The 14,839-nt window shown below is 53.2% G+C and overlaps 1 protein-coding gene across 1 annotated transcript; it reads left to right on the forward strand.

Annotated features, from left to right (window-relative positions):
- Nucleotides 1–1,825: 1,825 nt before the first annotated feature.
- Nucleotides 1,826–14,358, forward strand: LOC144942201 (sulfotransferase 2B1-like). Its single transcript, XM_078868958.1, has 7 exons — nucleotides 1,826–2,051; nucleotides 3,915–4,123; nucleotides 5,957–6,083; nucleotides 8,149–8,243; nucleotides 11,860–11,991; nucleotides 12,895–12,940; nucleotides 13,851–14,358. Exons 1-7 carry the CDS (start codon nucleotides 1,892–1,894, stop codon nucleotides 13,967–13,969), a joined length of 888 nt encoding a protein of 295 aa, XP_078725084.1. The 5' UTR covers nucleotides 1,826–1,891; the 3' UTR covers nucleotides 13,970–14,358.
- The last annotated feature ends 481 nt before the right edge of the window (nucleotides 14,359–14,839 follow it).

Genomic DNA, 14,839 nt, shown 5'->3' on the forward strand with positions numbered 1-14,839 from the left:
GGGGTTACCGACCCTGACGCAGGTATCCATTACCACCTTGGCCAAGCTGTTTGTTTTATTTTTCTATTGAAAGCTTTCGTGACTGCAGGGATTCATCTTCTTGGTTCTTTCGGTAAAGTCACGTAGAAGGGAAATAATACAATTTTATAAATATAAAACAATGCAAATTCTCACGACGTTTCGACTGCAACACAAGCAATCATCATCAGGTGTGAAATCCACAGCAAGAAAATTTGAAAAAAAGTGGCGGTTTTCAAAATTTCTTGCTGTGGATTTCACACCTGATGATGATTGCTTGTGTTGCAGTCGAAACGTCGCGATTTATTTTTATTGTTTTATATTTATATTTTATTATTTCCCTTCTACGTGACTTTACCGAAAGAACCAAGAATAAATTCAACAAAGACAAAGATCCCCGGTATAGCCTTAACAGACTGTAGGGGCAAGTGCTGTTAGCGAGCAGCTAAAACGGCCGGCACAACACACGAGGGGGTGGGTGGCCAACACCGCGCCCGACCGCCTTTGTCTCCCTAGTGGCAATATTTACACATCGCACCAGGTACTCATTTGAGGCAGAGTAGACCTAGGGGAGGCCCATGACCGGTTCAAATAATCGTCACTGGGTGTTGGCCGTGAGCGGGAATCGAACCCGGTTCGCCAGGTTCGTAGGGCAGCTTAGCGCTAACCGCTGCACCGCTGCACCACCGCTCCCCACTGGTTGTTGCAATGTCCCAGTGTGTTCATCATCAGCCGCTGCAGCTCTGAAATTCCTCTGATCATCCCCCTGCTGGATAAAGACCAAGCCGACGGGAGGGAGGGAGGAGGGGCCCTCAAAGAAGCACGTGGCTCTGGACAAACGCACCTGGTCGCATGAATCGTCATGAGTAGACGTGGTCTATCCACGGCTGGATGGATGCCTTCCCCAAGTCGTCGCAATCGCTCACGGTGGGGGGTGTCGGGCGGGGGGCAGGGGGTTGGGTCTCGCGATTCAAAGACAAAGATCCCCCGTATAGACTTCACAGAACTGTTGGGGCAAGTGCTGGTAGCGAGCACCTATGAAGGCCGGGACGGCACAAGAGGGGGTGGGTGGCCAGAACCACGCCCGGTCGCCTTTGTCTCTCTCGTGGCGATGTTTGCACACCGCGCACACGTACGCAATTGAGGCTGAGTCGACCGAGGGAAGGCCTACGACCGGTTCAAATAATCGTCACTGGGTGTTGGCCGTGAGCGGGAATCGAACCCGGGTGGCCAGGTTCGTAGGGCAGCTTAGCGCTAACCGCTGCACCACCGCTCCCCCAGCAATCCCTCCAGCACACGCACACCAGCTGATTTCATCGCTCCATCTCCACGGTGTACATGGCCCTCTGACGCGTACCAATCTCGCGTCTGCCACCCGCCCCAACGGCCGCCAACCCTCCAAACCTCTGAAGCGTGCGTTCTATAAACGCACGTGGTCCTCCCTCTCTCTCCGACCCACGATGGATATCATCGATACACATATATACGTTGTGTCTAATCGATAACAGTACATGAATTCTCAAGACTTGCACATTCCTCGTGGCTTGCTGTTAAACCAAAAAAAACGTTAATCATTATTGGGAAAGGCTGTAAAAAGAAAACACTTGTTTATTTTGCTTCGTATCACCTCATACGGAGATAAGAGAACGCAGCACGGGTTAAGGTCCCCCCGTAAGGGCCGCGACCAAGTGGAGAGCATCAGATACCCCCACCCTCCCCGGGGCACTGTGACGTCGTGTCACGTGGGCAGCGGACCGTATAAAAAGGGTGAAGCGAGCCCCCCTCGCCCATTCGCCGTCTTTGCCAAGTTTGGGTAACAGATCTCTTTTACTGCCCGCCGCGTGAGAGAGCCGAGACGACACAGCGAGTAGCGATGGACCCGCCTGCAGAAGACGTCAACATGACGGACGCCGTTCTGGAGGTCGACGGCTGCCTGTTCCCCGGGGACGTCATCTCGCGAGAGGGGCTCGCGTACACCAAGAACTTCCCTGTGCGCGAGGACGACGTCTTTAACGTCACCTACCCCAAGTCCGGTAAGGAGGGACGCACACGCAGTGGCACAGAGGGACAGAGGCATCTTGTACAGAGAGAGAGGTGGGGGGGGAGACATACAAAGAGACACACAGGGGCACGGAGGGACAGCGAGACATGCACAGAGAGAGAAACACACACACACAGGACCCACATGCATAGAGACGCATTCACACGCACGCACATAGGGGCACGCACACAGAGGGAACGTTAAACATCCTGTACAGAGAGAGTAGGGGGAGAGAGACACACACAGGACCCACATGCATACAAAGAGACACACACAGAGAGACACACACAGAGAGACACACAGAGAGACACACACAGAGAGACACACACAGAGAGACACACACAGAGAGACACACACAGGGACCCACATGCATACAGAGAGACACACACAGAGAGACACACAGAGAGACACACACAGAGAGACACACACAGAGAGACACACACAGAGAGACACACACAGGACCCACATGCACACAGAGACACTCAATAAACTACAGGCATTGCCGAGCTACAAAGACAACGCACCCCCCCCCCCTCGTGTCGTACACGACGGCTGATGGTGAAAGCGCTGTTCGCGAGCCACCTGCGAGGTCTGGAACGCCGCGCAAAGGGGTTGATGGGTGGCCACCACCACGCCCAGTTTGCCTGTGTGGCCTGAGTAAATGAGTACCAGGTACTCGTTTAAGGCTGAGTAGACCTAGGGAAAACCCAGGACCGGTTTAGATTATCGCCACTGGTGTTGACCGTGATCGAACTCAAGTCGCCGGGTTCGTAGCGCAGCGCGCCAACAACTGAACTATCGATTTCTATGATGTGCAGACACAGAGATACACAAAACTGCATACATACACAAATACAAAGACAAAGACCCCCGTATAGCCTTAACAGATTGTCTCTCTAGCGGCGATGTTTACGCACCGCACCAAGTACTCATTTGAGGCTGAGTCGACCTAGACGCAGACACACACGTGTGCGTGTACACATAGCGACATGCAGAGAGAGATATACAAACAGAGGTACACACAGAGACCATACACACACACACGTACGGCCATACACACTGGCAAAAACACACACACACACGTGTGCGACTCTACGACGCAAGCACACACACACAACAACAATGCCAACAACAAAGCCACAGCCATTCGCCACTCAGCGATGGCAATCACGACGCTTGTGTGCCAGGATGGGTGCACCGTCAAGTGACACTGGTCCCCCCACCCGGGCACGAAGATTGCAAACACATTTTAGATTGACAGCACATGTCTTTAAAACTGCTTTTGTGTACTCTTAGTTCTTTCGGTAAAGTCACGTAGGGAAAAAATGAAATTTAAATTAATAAAAATAAAATAAAAATCACGACGTTTCGGAGGCAACACAAGTCTCCGTCATCAGGTGGGACCGTCATGACGGAGACTTGTGTTGCCTCCGAAACGTCGTGATTTTTATTTTATTTTCATTAATTTTAATTTCACTTTTTTCCATACGTGACTTTACCGAAAGAACTAAGTATGAATCCTTGCAGTCACGAAAGCTTCAAATCTAGAATTAATACCTGCTTTTGTGTGTTTAGTTTATTGTCCGTCCCCCGCACGGTTGGCTACGTACGGCGCGAAGGAAGTCCAACATGCGCACATACATACATCTCCGATTAGCACCGTAGGCTGCGTACAGTGCGAAGTTCAACACACACACAGAGACACACTGAGGCATGCAGAGGGCGCGTCCGGTGTCAACATCGCGGCACGCACGCATCTCGCAGCACAGCATCTGGATCTCATCTCCCGATCGTGTCCTCAACTCAACCCCACCGCCCCTCCCCCCTCCCTCCCTGCCCCCCTCCCCCCACCCAGGCACCACGTGGATGCAGGAGATCCTGAGTCTCATCTTGAACGACGGTGACATCTCAAAAGTGGAGTCGGTGCCAAACTGGCAGCGCGCGCCGTGGCTCGAGCTGGCCACGGCCCCCGGCTACCTGGACAACCGCGAGTCTCCTCGGCTGGCCACCACCCACGTGTACGCTACCTTCGCGCCGACCCAGATCATGCAGGGCAAGGGCAAGGTGAGCGCGAACGTGCGTGGGTGTGCGTGGGTGTGCGTGGGGGTGTGTGGGGGTGTGTGGGTGTGGGGAGCGGTAGTGTAGCGGTTAGCGCGCTGCGCTACGAACCCGGCGACACGGGTTCGATTCCCGCTCACGGTCAACACCAGTGACGATTATCTGAACCGGTCCTGGGCCTCCCCTAGGTCGACTCAGCCTCAAATGAGTACCTGGTGCGGTGTATAAACATCACCACTGGGGAGACAAAGGCGGTCGGGCGTGGTGCTGGCCACCCACCCCCTCGTGTACCGTTCCGGCCTTCATAGGTGCTACTCGCTAATGGAACTTGCCCCAACAGTCTGTTAAGGCTATACGGTGGATCTTTGTGGGTGTGTGGCACGGGCTAGAGAAGAGATGGAGTGATGTGGTACAGGAGGACGTGGAGCTGAGTGGACATGCCGATGACTGATACCAGCGGTGTCAAGATCGGCCTCTGTGGAGGAGGCTTGTGAAGGACGCTGCTACTTGGGCAGTTGGAGGCAGTCGCCCTCCAACAACAACAGAGGGCAGAGGAGCGATGCTCACAACAATGAGCAGAGCGCCGGGTGGCTAAAGCACAGCAAGTTGGCACAGTAGGGGGCGCAGGTGGTGCATCAGCCAGTCATTTCGGTCATGTCAGTCAGTCGACCCTTGGCACCTGGGTCTGCCCCGTGACCTCCTGCCAGCGGGCGTTCGACACTTCACGTGGCCTCAAGGTGCACATAGCCTGGCACAAGCGTCGTGGTGACGTCACCGCCACTTAGTGGCGAATGGCACTTGTTGTTGTTGAGTGGGGAGCGGTAGTGCAGCGGTTAGCGCGCTACGAACCTGGACGACCCAATTTCGACTCCCGCTCACGGCCAACACCGGTGACGATTATCTGAGCCGGTCCTGGGTCTCACCTAGATGGCCTCAGCCTCAAATGAGAACCTGGCGCGGTGTGTAAGCATCGCCACTCGGGAGACAAAGGCGGCCGGGCATGGTTACTAACCACTCGCCCCTTGTGTGCCGTGCCGGCCTTCATAGGTGCTCGCTAACAGCACTTGCTTCAACAGCCTGTTAAGGCTGTTACTGGGGGATCTTTGTCTTTGAATGAGCTAAACAGGCAAGGCCCGTGCTAGAGAAGAGATGGACTGACGTTGAACAGAAAGATGTGGAGCTGAGTAGACTTGCCGATGACCGGTACCAGCGGTTTCTAGATCGGCTTCTGTGGCAAGTAGGGCGCTGGGCGGCTAAAACGCAAAACAAGTTGGTACAGTGTGGAGGACAGTTGGTGCATCTGTCAATCATTTTAGAAAACCCCGTGACACCTGGGTGTGTCCCGTGACCTCCTGGTAGCGGGCTTTCGATGCTTCACGTGGCCCTCAAAGCGCACCTAGCCTGGCGCAAGCGCCATGGTGACGTCACCGACACTTAGTGGTGAATGGCGGTTGTGTATAAAAATCAGCACTGGTGAGACAAAGGCGGCCGGTTGTGGCGTTGGCAACCCGCACACTCGTAGCTGTGCTGGCCTCCGTAAGTGCTCGCTGGCAGCACTTGCTCCAATAAGCTGCATCAGCCTATAGAGGAATCTTCTTGTGTGTACACTACACGTGGATTATCTGACACATCACCACCACTACCCCGACGCATGACCATCATCACGACCATCACCACCACCACCCGCACACCTACATCTTTGTTTTCTCCACGTGTCGCGGTTCCCCAATGTACATTTTGGAGGTGGTGGGAGACGGAGGGGGGAGGGTATCCTGACTGCCCCCTTACATTTTTATGAACCCCCCTGTCCCTCCTCTCTGCGGCCTCCCTATCCCTCAGGTCGTCTACGTGTACCGCAACCCCAAGGACACGCTCATATCGTTCTACCACTTTCACAACATGGCGAAATTCCTACGCAAGCCGGAGTCGTTCGAGGGCTTCGTGTCGGACTTCATGCACGAAAAACGTGAGCACGCGGAGGGATTGCGAAAGGGAGAGGGAGTGGAGAGGATGGGGAGTGGAGTAGACAGGGAGGGAGTGGAGGGAGAGAATGTGGAGTGGAGTAGAGAGGGAGGGAATGGAGGGAGAGAATGTGGGGTGGAGTAGAGAGGGAGGGAGTGGAGGGAGAGAATGTGGAGTGGAGTAGAGAGGGAGGGAGTGGAGGGAGAGAATGCGGGGTGGAGTAGAGAGAGAGGGAGTGGAGGGAGATAGAGAATGTGGAGTGGAGTAGAGTAGAGAGGGAGTGGAGGGAGAGAATGAGGAATGGAGTAGAGAGGAAGGGAGTGGAGGGAGAGAATTTGGAGTGGAGTAGAGAGAGAGTGGAGTGAAGGGAGAGCTTAAAGAGATTTGTATAAATCTGTAAAAACTTGATTTGGCTGCCCGATGTCACGATTGTTGAAGATAAACTTAGCCGATGTTGTTGTCACTGCCTAACTCAAGTGCCCAGCTGAACACCTTCGCTTGAGTGGCATGGATAGAAGCAGTAGGGCAAGAGTTTGTTCACCTCATTTGTGCTCCGTGTGCAACTGCTCCCAGCACTTTACCCACCCCACGCATGATCCCAGTGTGTCGGAAAACCATCACGCCTCTGATTAGCATGGCTGGCCACGTAAGGTGCGAAGGAAGTGCAACATACATGCACGGATAATTGTGATCAGACGTTACTCGTCATCCACACCTCCACTGCTGGATGGAAGGCGTCTTCCCCACACCACGTTGGGTCATGAGGATTGTTTAAGCGTACATCATCACGCTGGTCAGTGACGTTTGGCGGATCTATTATCTTATATATATTTTAAAAAGTTTATTATATAGTGCCTTAATCGAAGGCGCTTTACAATACTCTAATTATAAAATAGTAATACAGTGGTACCTCGGTATACGTCGTTAATTAGTTCCAGAAGGTAGGACTTATACCGTAAATGACGTTTACCAAACGAATTTTTTCCATAAGAAATAAAGGGAAAGGAAATAATCCGTTCCAGAGTATAAGAAATTATATTTTATATGGCATATTATACATTAATGGGGGTTGTATAAAATAATTTAGACACTATTTATTACTAAAATGCATGCATAAATTAAAATAAATGCATAAATAAATACAAATAAAGTGAAACTAAAATAAAATCACTTTACCTTGCTGAGAGGAGTTGATAGCCTACGAGGATGGTGATGAGTCGTGAACAGGGCACGCGGTGACTCATCCTGACCCATACAAGTTCTAGCAAGCGCGTCGTATCCCAAGCAAGACGTCGTATCCCAAGACAATTTTTTTTCGTCAAAACACGACGTATTCCAAATTCGACTTATTCCAAAGCGGTCATATACCGAGGTATGATTGTACTATGATAGTGGTCAAAATAAAGAGTGGGGTTATTGCAAGTGGTGGGGTAGTTATGGTGACAGGAGAGCAACGTGAGCATATATTCCGAGACAAACCTGATTCTGATGAGACCCTGCGCCGTCGAAACCAAACCACTTGGGCTTCTCCTGAAAGCAATGCTACCGCTGACTCCTAGAAGGCCGTGCGTGTGCGCCTGGTTTGGATGTGTAAAGAACACTGCGATATATTTTAATGTGAAGAGATGGATATTTGATGGACGCGTACTGGCCACGTATGAGTTTCGTCATTTGTATTCTCCAACAACCAGGCGATTTATTGTTTCGCGGTATCATCTAAAAAGCACAAAACATAAATATTTCAATCTTGATTTGAAGCTTTCGTGACTGCAGGAATCCACAGTGAAACTGTTAGATTATTTTTTCCTCCTGAGGTCGACCGCTTGTGTTGCGATCGAAACATCGTGATATATTATTTTTATTTTGTTTTATTTTTCTACCTACGTGATTTTACCGAAAGAACCAAAGAGTATAAATATTTCAGTTGTTGGATCTTGTGACCGAGAGCGTGAGTGATTTGAGGCTCACTTGTAACGGTAATGAGTTTGTATCTATGTATGTGAAACTTTTTCGCAACCTACGTAGCCAACCGTGCTAACCTCTTCCTCCACATTTTGCTGATGATGCAGTTTCCTTTGGGTCCTGGTTCGAGCACATCAAGACCTGGATGGACGTGAGAGACAAAGCCAACATAATATTCATCGCCTATGAAGACTTGCGCAAAGTACGATATACTCCCTCGCTCGCTCGCTCACTCACCCACCCCAATCACTCAATCAACAGCTCAGCCAGTCACTTGCCCACACATCTGTAATGCGGGCGTAAACGGCTTCGCGGATATGACGTCATGGGGGGGAGGAGTTAGGTCACGTGGGAGAGAGGGGTGAGGTCTTAAGGGAGAGATACCGGAAGAGACGGGAGAGTGTGGGAGATAGAGTTAGAGTGAGGCTACGCAGGGCGGAGGTCGAGGAGTGGCGAGATCGCCACACACACGGAGAGTAAGACTTGGCACCGTCGGCCAGCGGTGACCAAGCGCGGGAGAAACGACGGGCAGCAGTGGAGCTGCAGTGAGGGCAGCGGTGGAGCTGCAGTGAGGGCAGCCGGAGGACTGCACAGGGGATCTGCAGCGGAGCTGCAGAGGTGTGGAGGCTACGGGAGCGAGGGCAGCTATGGAGCTGCCAAGGGGAGAGCTCTGAGCGAGGGCCGTGTGGGAAAAGTGTAAGAACCCGAATAAAGGACAACGGAGACAGACCCAGGATCGAGTCCTTTATTACACTGGTGTCAGAAGTGAAACGGCATGTCAAAACAGCTCAGAAGAAAGAATATTCCTGCGCCATCATCTGCTACATCATCCGACGACGACGACCTTCCTCGGGCGGTCGACCTGCCTGCGATGGAGGAGGAGATCCGTGCGGGAACAAGTGCGGGTCCGGGAGTCCAAGATGTCGCCGCGTCGGTGGACCCGTCTGCACCGGAGGACGCGGATGGGCGATGGACGCAGATGGCGGCGCAGCTGGAGACACTGAAAATCGTGCTCGCGCAATTGTGCGAGCTCGTCACGCCGAGGACGGCATTGGGGAGAGCCGATGGAGGTCCGCACGTCGCTGCCTTGCCTCCGCTGTCGGCGCCATTGGCCACGCGGCAAGAAGATGCTATCTTGGGCGTGGCAGGAGAAGAACGGTGGGAAGCCGCCATCTTGCGCTCTCCGCGGCGAGAGGCCGCCATCTTGAACACGTTGCGATGCGACGCCATTTTGAATATGCCGCCTGGTGAGTCATCGGCTGAGGACGGTGCAACAAGGAGTCGGTCGTCATCTCACGACCGTCAAAAAATTCTCCATCGGGGGCGATTGGAGTGCTTTCGCCTGCAGATTTCTGGTGGCGGTACGCTCAGCAAGGTGGATGGACACTGAGGCATTGGAGGTTTTACCGACTCTTCTCAATGACGAGTCGGTGAGATTCTTCCGCTCCATAAAGGCCGAGAAGAAGAAAACATTGAGAGGAGTTTTCGACGAGATGGCAGATGCATATGAGCCAACGGATGATGCTCATCGCCGGTTTGTTCAACGTCAGCGAGCACCCGAGAAGTCGCCGGTGGCATACAGGGGTGCGGTATTGGAGTTGGCCATGGCTGCATACCCGGAGACGGAGCCTGACCTGCTCGAACCTCTCATCTTGGGTAAGATGCTCGAGCTGTCCCGGGATTTGGGGATTCCTATGCCGGTGTGTGGCCACGAAAAGCTTACGTCCCGGGCGGCCGCTAAATGTCTTGATGCCCAGTTCAACCTGCGCCGTTGGAAGCAAGTCACGGCGTGGACGGGGGGGCCCATCGTCGATGGAGGTGCCGCGGGATGGGATCCCAAGAAGGCGGTGTACGTTCCTGACGGGGGGGGCCCGCAGGAGCTGACAGCCGCCTCTGCTCAGTGGTCGGCCCGCAGTACGCCGGGGCCACGATCTGCGCCACCGCCACGGGAGCGTCGGGACGGGGTGCCTGCGGCACGGCGCAACAACATCGACTGCTTCCGCTGCGGCCGTAAAGGCCATTACACCAGGGACTGCTGGGCCCGCGTCCCGGGTCCGCCCCAGCAGGAGGCCTTGTCAGCGGACGTGCCACGGAAGGATCCTCCAGGACAGACAAGCCGGCCGTGACATTGCTGGAGACAGGAGACTCTGCTCGGGGTGTGCCTACCACGGCTGCGGGGACTCCGAGCCCCGCCGCCCTTCCGACCCCGTCGCAGACACGATCGCGACGCACCCCCGACGCTGGGCCTTCAGGGACACGGGACCGGGACGTTGACGGGCCTCCAATAGCGACAGGAGGACTTCATCCTGTCGCTTCTAAAACCCCGTCACGTTCCCGGTCTGCAGGAGGGCCGCCGCCCGTCCGGGACGGACCGGCGACCCGAACGCGCTCAAAGTCCCTTACATTTCGTTGAATTTTACTGTTGTGTTTGTTGTTGTTGTTATATTTATTGTATGCTTCGTTGTCCTTGAATGTGTGATGGTTGTGTTCGCTCGCATTACTTGTCTCGTTATTGTTCAGCCGAGGTCGGCTGGATTTTCTCTACGGGGGAGGGTGGTGTAATGCGGGCGTTAACGGCTTCGCGGATATGACGTCATGGGGGGGAGGAGTTAGGTCACGTGGGAGAGAGGGGTGAGGTCTTCAGGGAGAGATACCGGAAGAGACGGGAGAGTGTGGGAGATAGAGTTAGAGTGAGGCCACGCAGGGCGGAGGTCGAGGAGTGGCGAGATCGCCACACACACGGAGAGTAAGACTTGGCACCGTCGGCCAGCGGTGACCAAGCGCGGGGGAACGACGGGCAGCGGTGGAGCTGCAGTGAGGGCAGCGGTGGAGCTGCAGTGAGGGCAGCCGGAGGACTGCACAGGGGATCTGCAGCGGAGCTGCAGAGGTGTGGAGGCTACGGGAGCGAGGGCAGCTATGGAGCTGCCAAGGGGAGAGCTCTGAGCGAGGGCCGTGTGGGAAAAGTGTAAGAACCCAAATAAAGGACAACGGAGACAGACCCAGGATCGAGTCCTTTATTACACATCCACTCAGTCACCCACCCACCCACTCGTATGTGGTCACTCATAATAACCGCCCACTCGCTCACTCCCCACTGCACTCACAACTCACATACAGTACGTATTCACCCACTCAATCGCCCATCCAATCACACATTTCTTCACTCCCGCAAATCTGATTAGCAAGGTTGGCTTGGTGCAGTCATAAAGAAGTTCAACATACATACATACAACCATCCACTCACTGGATTACACATCGACTCACTTAGGCACTCAACGACGAAGATCCCCTGTATGTCTTTAACACATTGCTAGGTCGAGTGCTGTTTGCGAGCACCTATGAAAGCAGGAACGGTACATGGGGGGAAGGTGAGTGGCCAATGCCACGCCTTGATCGCCTTTGTCTTCTCAGCGCTGATGTTACATCGCACAAAGTAATCATGTATAAGGCTGAGTAAACCTAGGGGAGGCTACTAACGAACCAACTATTTGAATATTTCCAGGTAGGACCCACTGAGCTACATAGCTCAACGAAGTGGCTTATCAATGTGGAACTGTATAGCAGTCAAATACTCTAAACGCGTGTTTCTCAATGTGGATGGAAAAACCGGAGGACCCGGAGAAAAATCCACGCGACCACGAGGAGAGAGAAACATGCAAACTCCAAATATACAGCAGGCGTCGGGGTCGAACCCTCGACCTCCTTCTGTACACCAGGCGAAGCAGTAAACATCTCCCCACCGACACATCCACTCGCTAAACCACAAACCACCCCCGCCACCCCCAACCCACCCGGACCCCCCCCCCCCCCCCCCCCAGGACCTGGCAGGCTCGGTGACTCGCATCGCCACCTTCCTCGGCAAGAAGCTGGACGCCGAAAAGCTGAAGGCCGTGGTGGACCACTGCAGCTTCTCCAGCATGAAGAACAACAACATGGTCAACTACAGCGAGGTACGAAACCTACTGCAAGCCATGATCTCGACCCCGATCCTAACCCCAGTTCTGTTCGACTCGTGCGCATCACGGCATCGGCAATACGTTCAGGAGCGAGACGCCAACGTCGAGGTCTACGTCGAGGAGAGAGAGAGTTCGTGTCGTGTTTTGCTGTTCCTCATCCTCCATTGAAGGAGCGTAGATCACATTGGTTTGTTATGCGGTCCAGAGTTTGGGTTGTATGGCCACAATCGCTCTACCATAGCTTGCGTCTTTAAATTTTCCATTCGTTAAGGTGGGGTGGCGCATCCGCCTGCTGTCGATGTCCTGATGCAGCTGATGGTTTCACCACCAGTGTTGTTTGAGTAGGTGGTTTGAGTAGGAGGAGGAATGTTATTTCTATTATATTTATTTTTACCTACGTGACTTTACCGAAAAAACCTAAGAGTATGAATCCTTGCAGTCACGAAAGCTTCAAATCTAGAAGGAATGTTAAAGGCAGCAAGTTGGGTGGAGTGTTGTTTGGGTCTGGGTGAGATTCTAGGACGATGAGCAATTGATTCGCGGCTCGCTGTATCGCCATGGGTCTCTGTCGAGTGACGTTGGCTCACGCGCGCACGACGTGGCTCGGCTGTCGATGTCCTGATGCGAGTGATAGTCACACCGGTGGCTTCGAGCACGCGGCGGCGGCGGCGCACGCTCCATCCTCCCAACGTTTGTGAAGACTCTTCTCGCGGGGTTGTTGAGAGTCAACGTGAGCCGGGCCCTGCCCCTTGACCGGTCCGGCACGGCTCTGGTCTGCGTCCTCGTGAGCGTGGGAACGCAGCAGGAGGCCGACGAGTCGTCGTAATCGCCTGGGTTGCGGTTGTCTCGGAGACTCAGTTTGCGTGAAAATAAAATGTTTATCTTTCTCATCCTCAGGTACCAACCACCTACTTCGACAGAGGGCAAAAGTTCATGCGCAAGGGTGAGTTTTGGTGCGCGGAGGTGCACCGATGGATGTGTGATTGTGTGTGTGTTAGCGAGTGTAAACATCGCCACGAAGGGAGGCAAAGGCGGCCGGGCGTAGTGCGGCCACCTACCCCCTCGCGTGCCATACCGGCCATTATAGGTGCTCACTAAAAGCACTCGCCCCAATAGTCTGTTCAGGCTATACGGGGGATCTTTGTATTTGTGTTAGCGAGCACCTCTGAAGGCCGACACGGCACACGAGGGAGTGGGTGGCCAACACCACGCCCGGCCGCCTTTGTCTCCCCATCGGCGATGTTTACACACCGCACCAGGTATTTCTTTGAGGCTGAGTCGACCTAGGGGAGGCCCAGGACCGGTTCAGATAATCGTCACCGATGTTGGCCCGTGAGCTGCGTCGCTAACCGCCACCACTACCGCTTCCCGTTTAGCGAGCACCTCGCATGCTCGTACAACGCTCACATTTACGTCACGGCGGTCATATTGCCACAACGACAGCCATCTTGCGTCAGCATTGTTTTTCTGGCAGCCGATTGGCTAGTTGCAGCGGGAGCGATGACGTAATCTCCAGCAACCACTGATTTTTTGGGGGGGGTGGCGGGGCTCACGTACAGATACTCCGTGTTGCTCACTTCACACTTTTTGGATCTAAGCAAACCTCTGGCTGGTAGGATTTACGAAGTTTTTTCTCAATCTATATCCAGCTCCCAGGTATTTTTGTATTTTATGTTGAACTTACTTTCACGTAAAGTTTCCAGCAATTATATTGGGGGGGGGGGTGGTTGTGCCACTATGTGTTTTGTACAGCGCCGATGTTCCAACGTTTCGCACCACATGCTTGAGCTTGAGTGGGTGGGAGCTTCTTAGGGCAGAGCGGCTGTAACGATGGCACCTTCACTCGCTCGCAGGGACCGTGGGCGACTGGAAGACGATGTTCACGGTGGCGCTGAACGAGGAGTTCGATGCTTTCGTCCGGGAGAAGATGAAGGGATACGAACTCGACGACAAGTGGACCAGCGTGCAGTGACTGTCACGACACCCGTCACCTTCGTCGTCACCTTCGTCGTCATGTGCGCAAAGTGGCACCGGCACATGGCAGAACAGCAACTAGGCTACGGCACGGCACGTGCACTAGCATGGTTTTGTCGAGAGAGAGAAAAGCACACAATCCTGCCTAATGCTGCATAGAGAGTTTTAACGTTTAATGTCACCTGATTATGAGAGTAACGAGGTAATGTGTCGACTCATTATACACCTTAGGATTCCATATCATTTCATATATTATTGGTGGGAGTTACCACAACTCGAGCACATAAGCAGGAAACCACGCCACAAGTATTGAATGGCAATGTATATTTCACTGTGTTCTGAATGCTTGTACAGCTCTTTGTTTCAAAGAAAAAAATAAAGCAATGCCGCAGGAGCTGCTTCCAAAGTTGAATTGTGTCTTTGTTTTCTAGCCGCCGGTGTAATCATAAACACTCCCGACTATGAAGAAGTGCCACGGCCCGAAACGTCGCCTATTACAGGCATACCCCTTACAGTGCTGCCTCTTATAACGCTGTTTCATTATACCGTTCTTTGTCCTGGAGGAAATAATCCTTTCGTGGATCAGCCCATATCTAGAAGAGGGCATGGAGTTGCCTTTGGGGCTTGTCTTTGCCCATTTATGATCTTCTGGAACCTGATTCGAGGTCTTCTTGGTTCTTTCGGTAAAGTCACGTAGAAGGAAAGTAATAAAATAATTAAAACTAAACAATAAAATACAATTCTCACGACGTTTCGGCCACAACGCAAGCAGCCGTCCTCAGGTGAAGAACAGATCTGTCGGAAAGACAGCGTCTGAATGAACACCACCAAGCTTGGCAGCGTATATTTAAGCTGGGTTAGAGGAGGA

The sequence above is a fragment of the Lampetra fluviatilis genome, chromosome 26 (assembly GCF_964198595.1).
Source record: "Lampetra fluviatilis chromosome 26, kcLamFluv1.1, whole genome shotgun sequence".
Classification (NCBI taxonomy): domain Eukaryota; kingdom Metazoa; phylum Chordata; class Hyperoartia; order Petromyzontiformes; family Petromyzontidae; genus Lampetra; species Lampetra fluviatilis.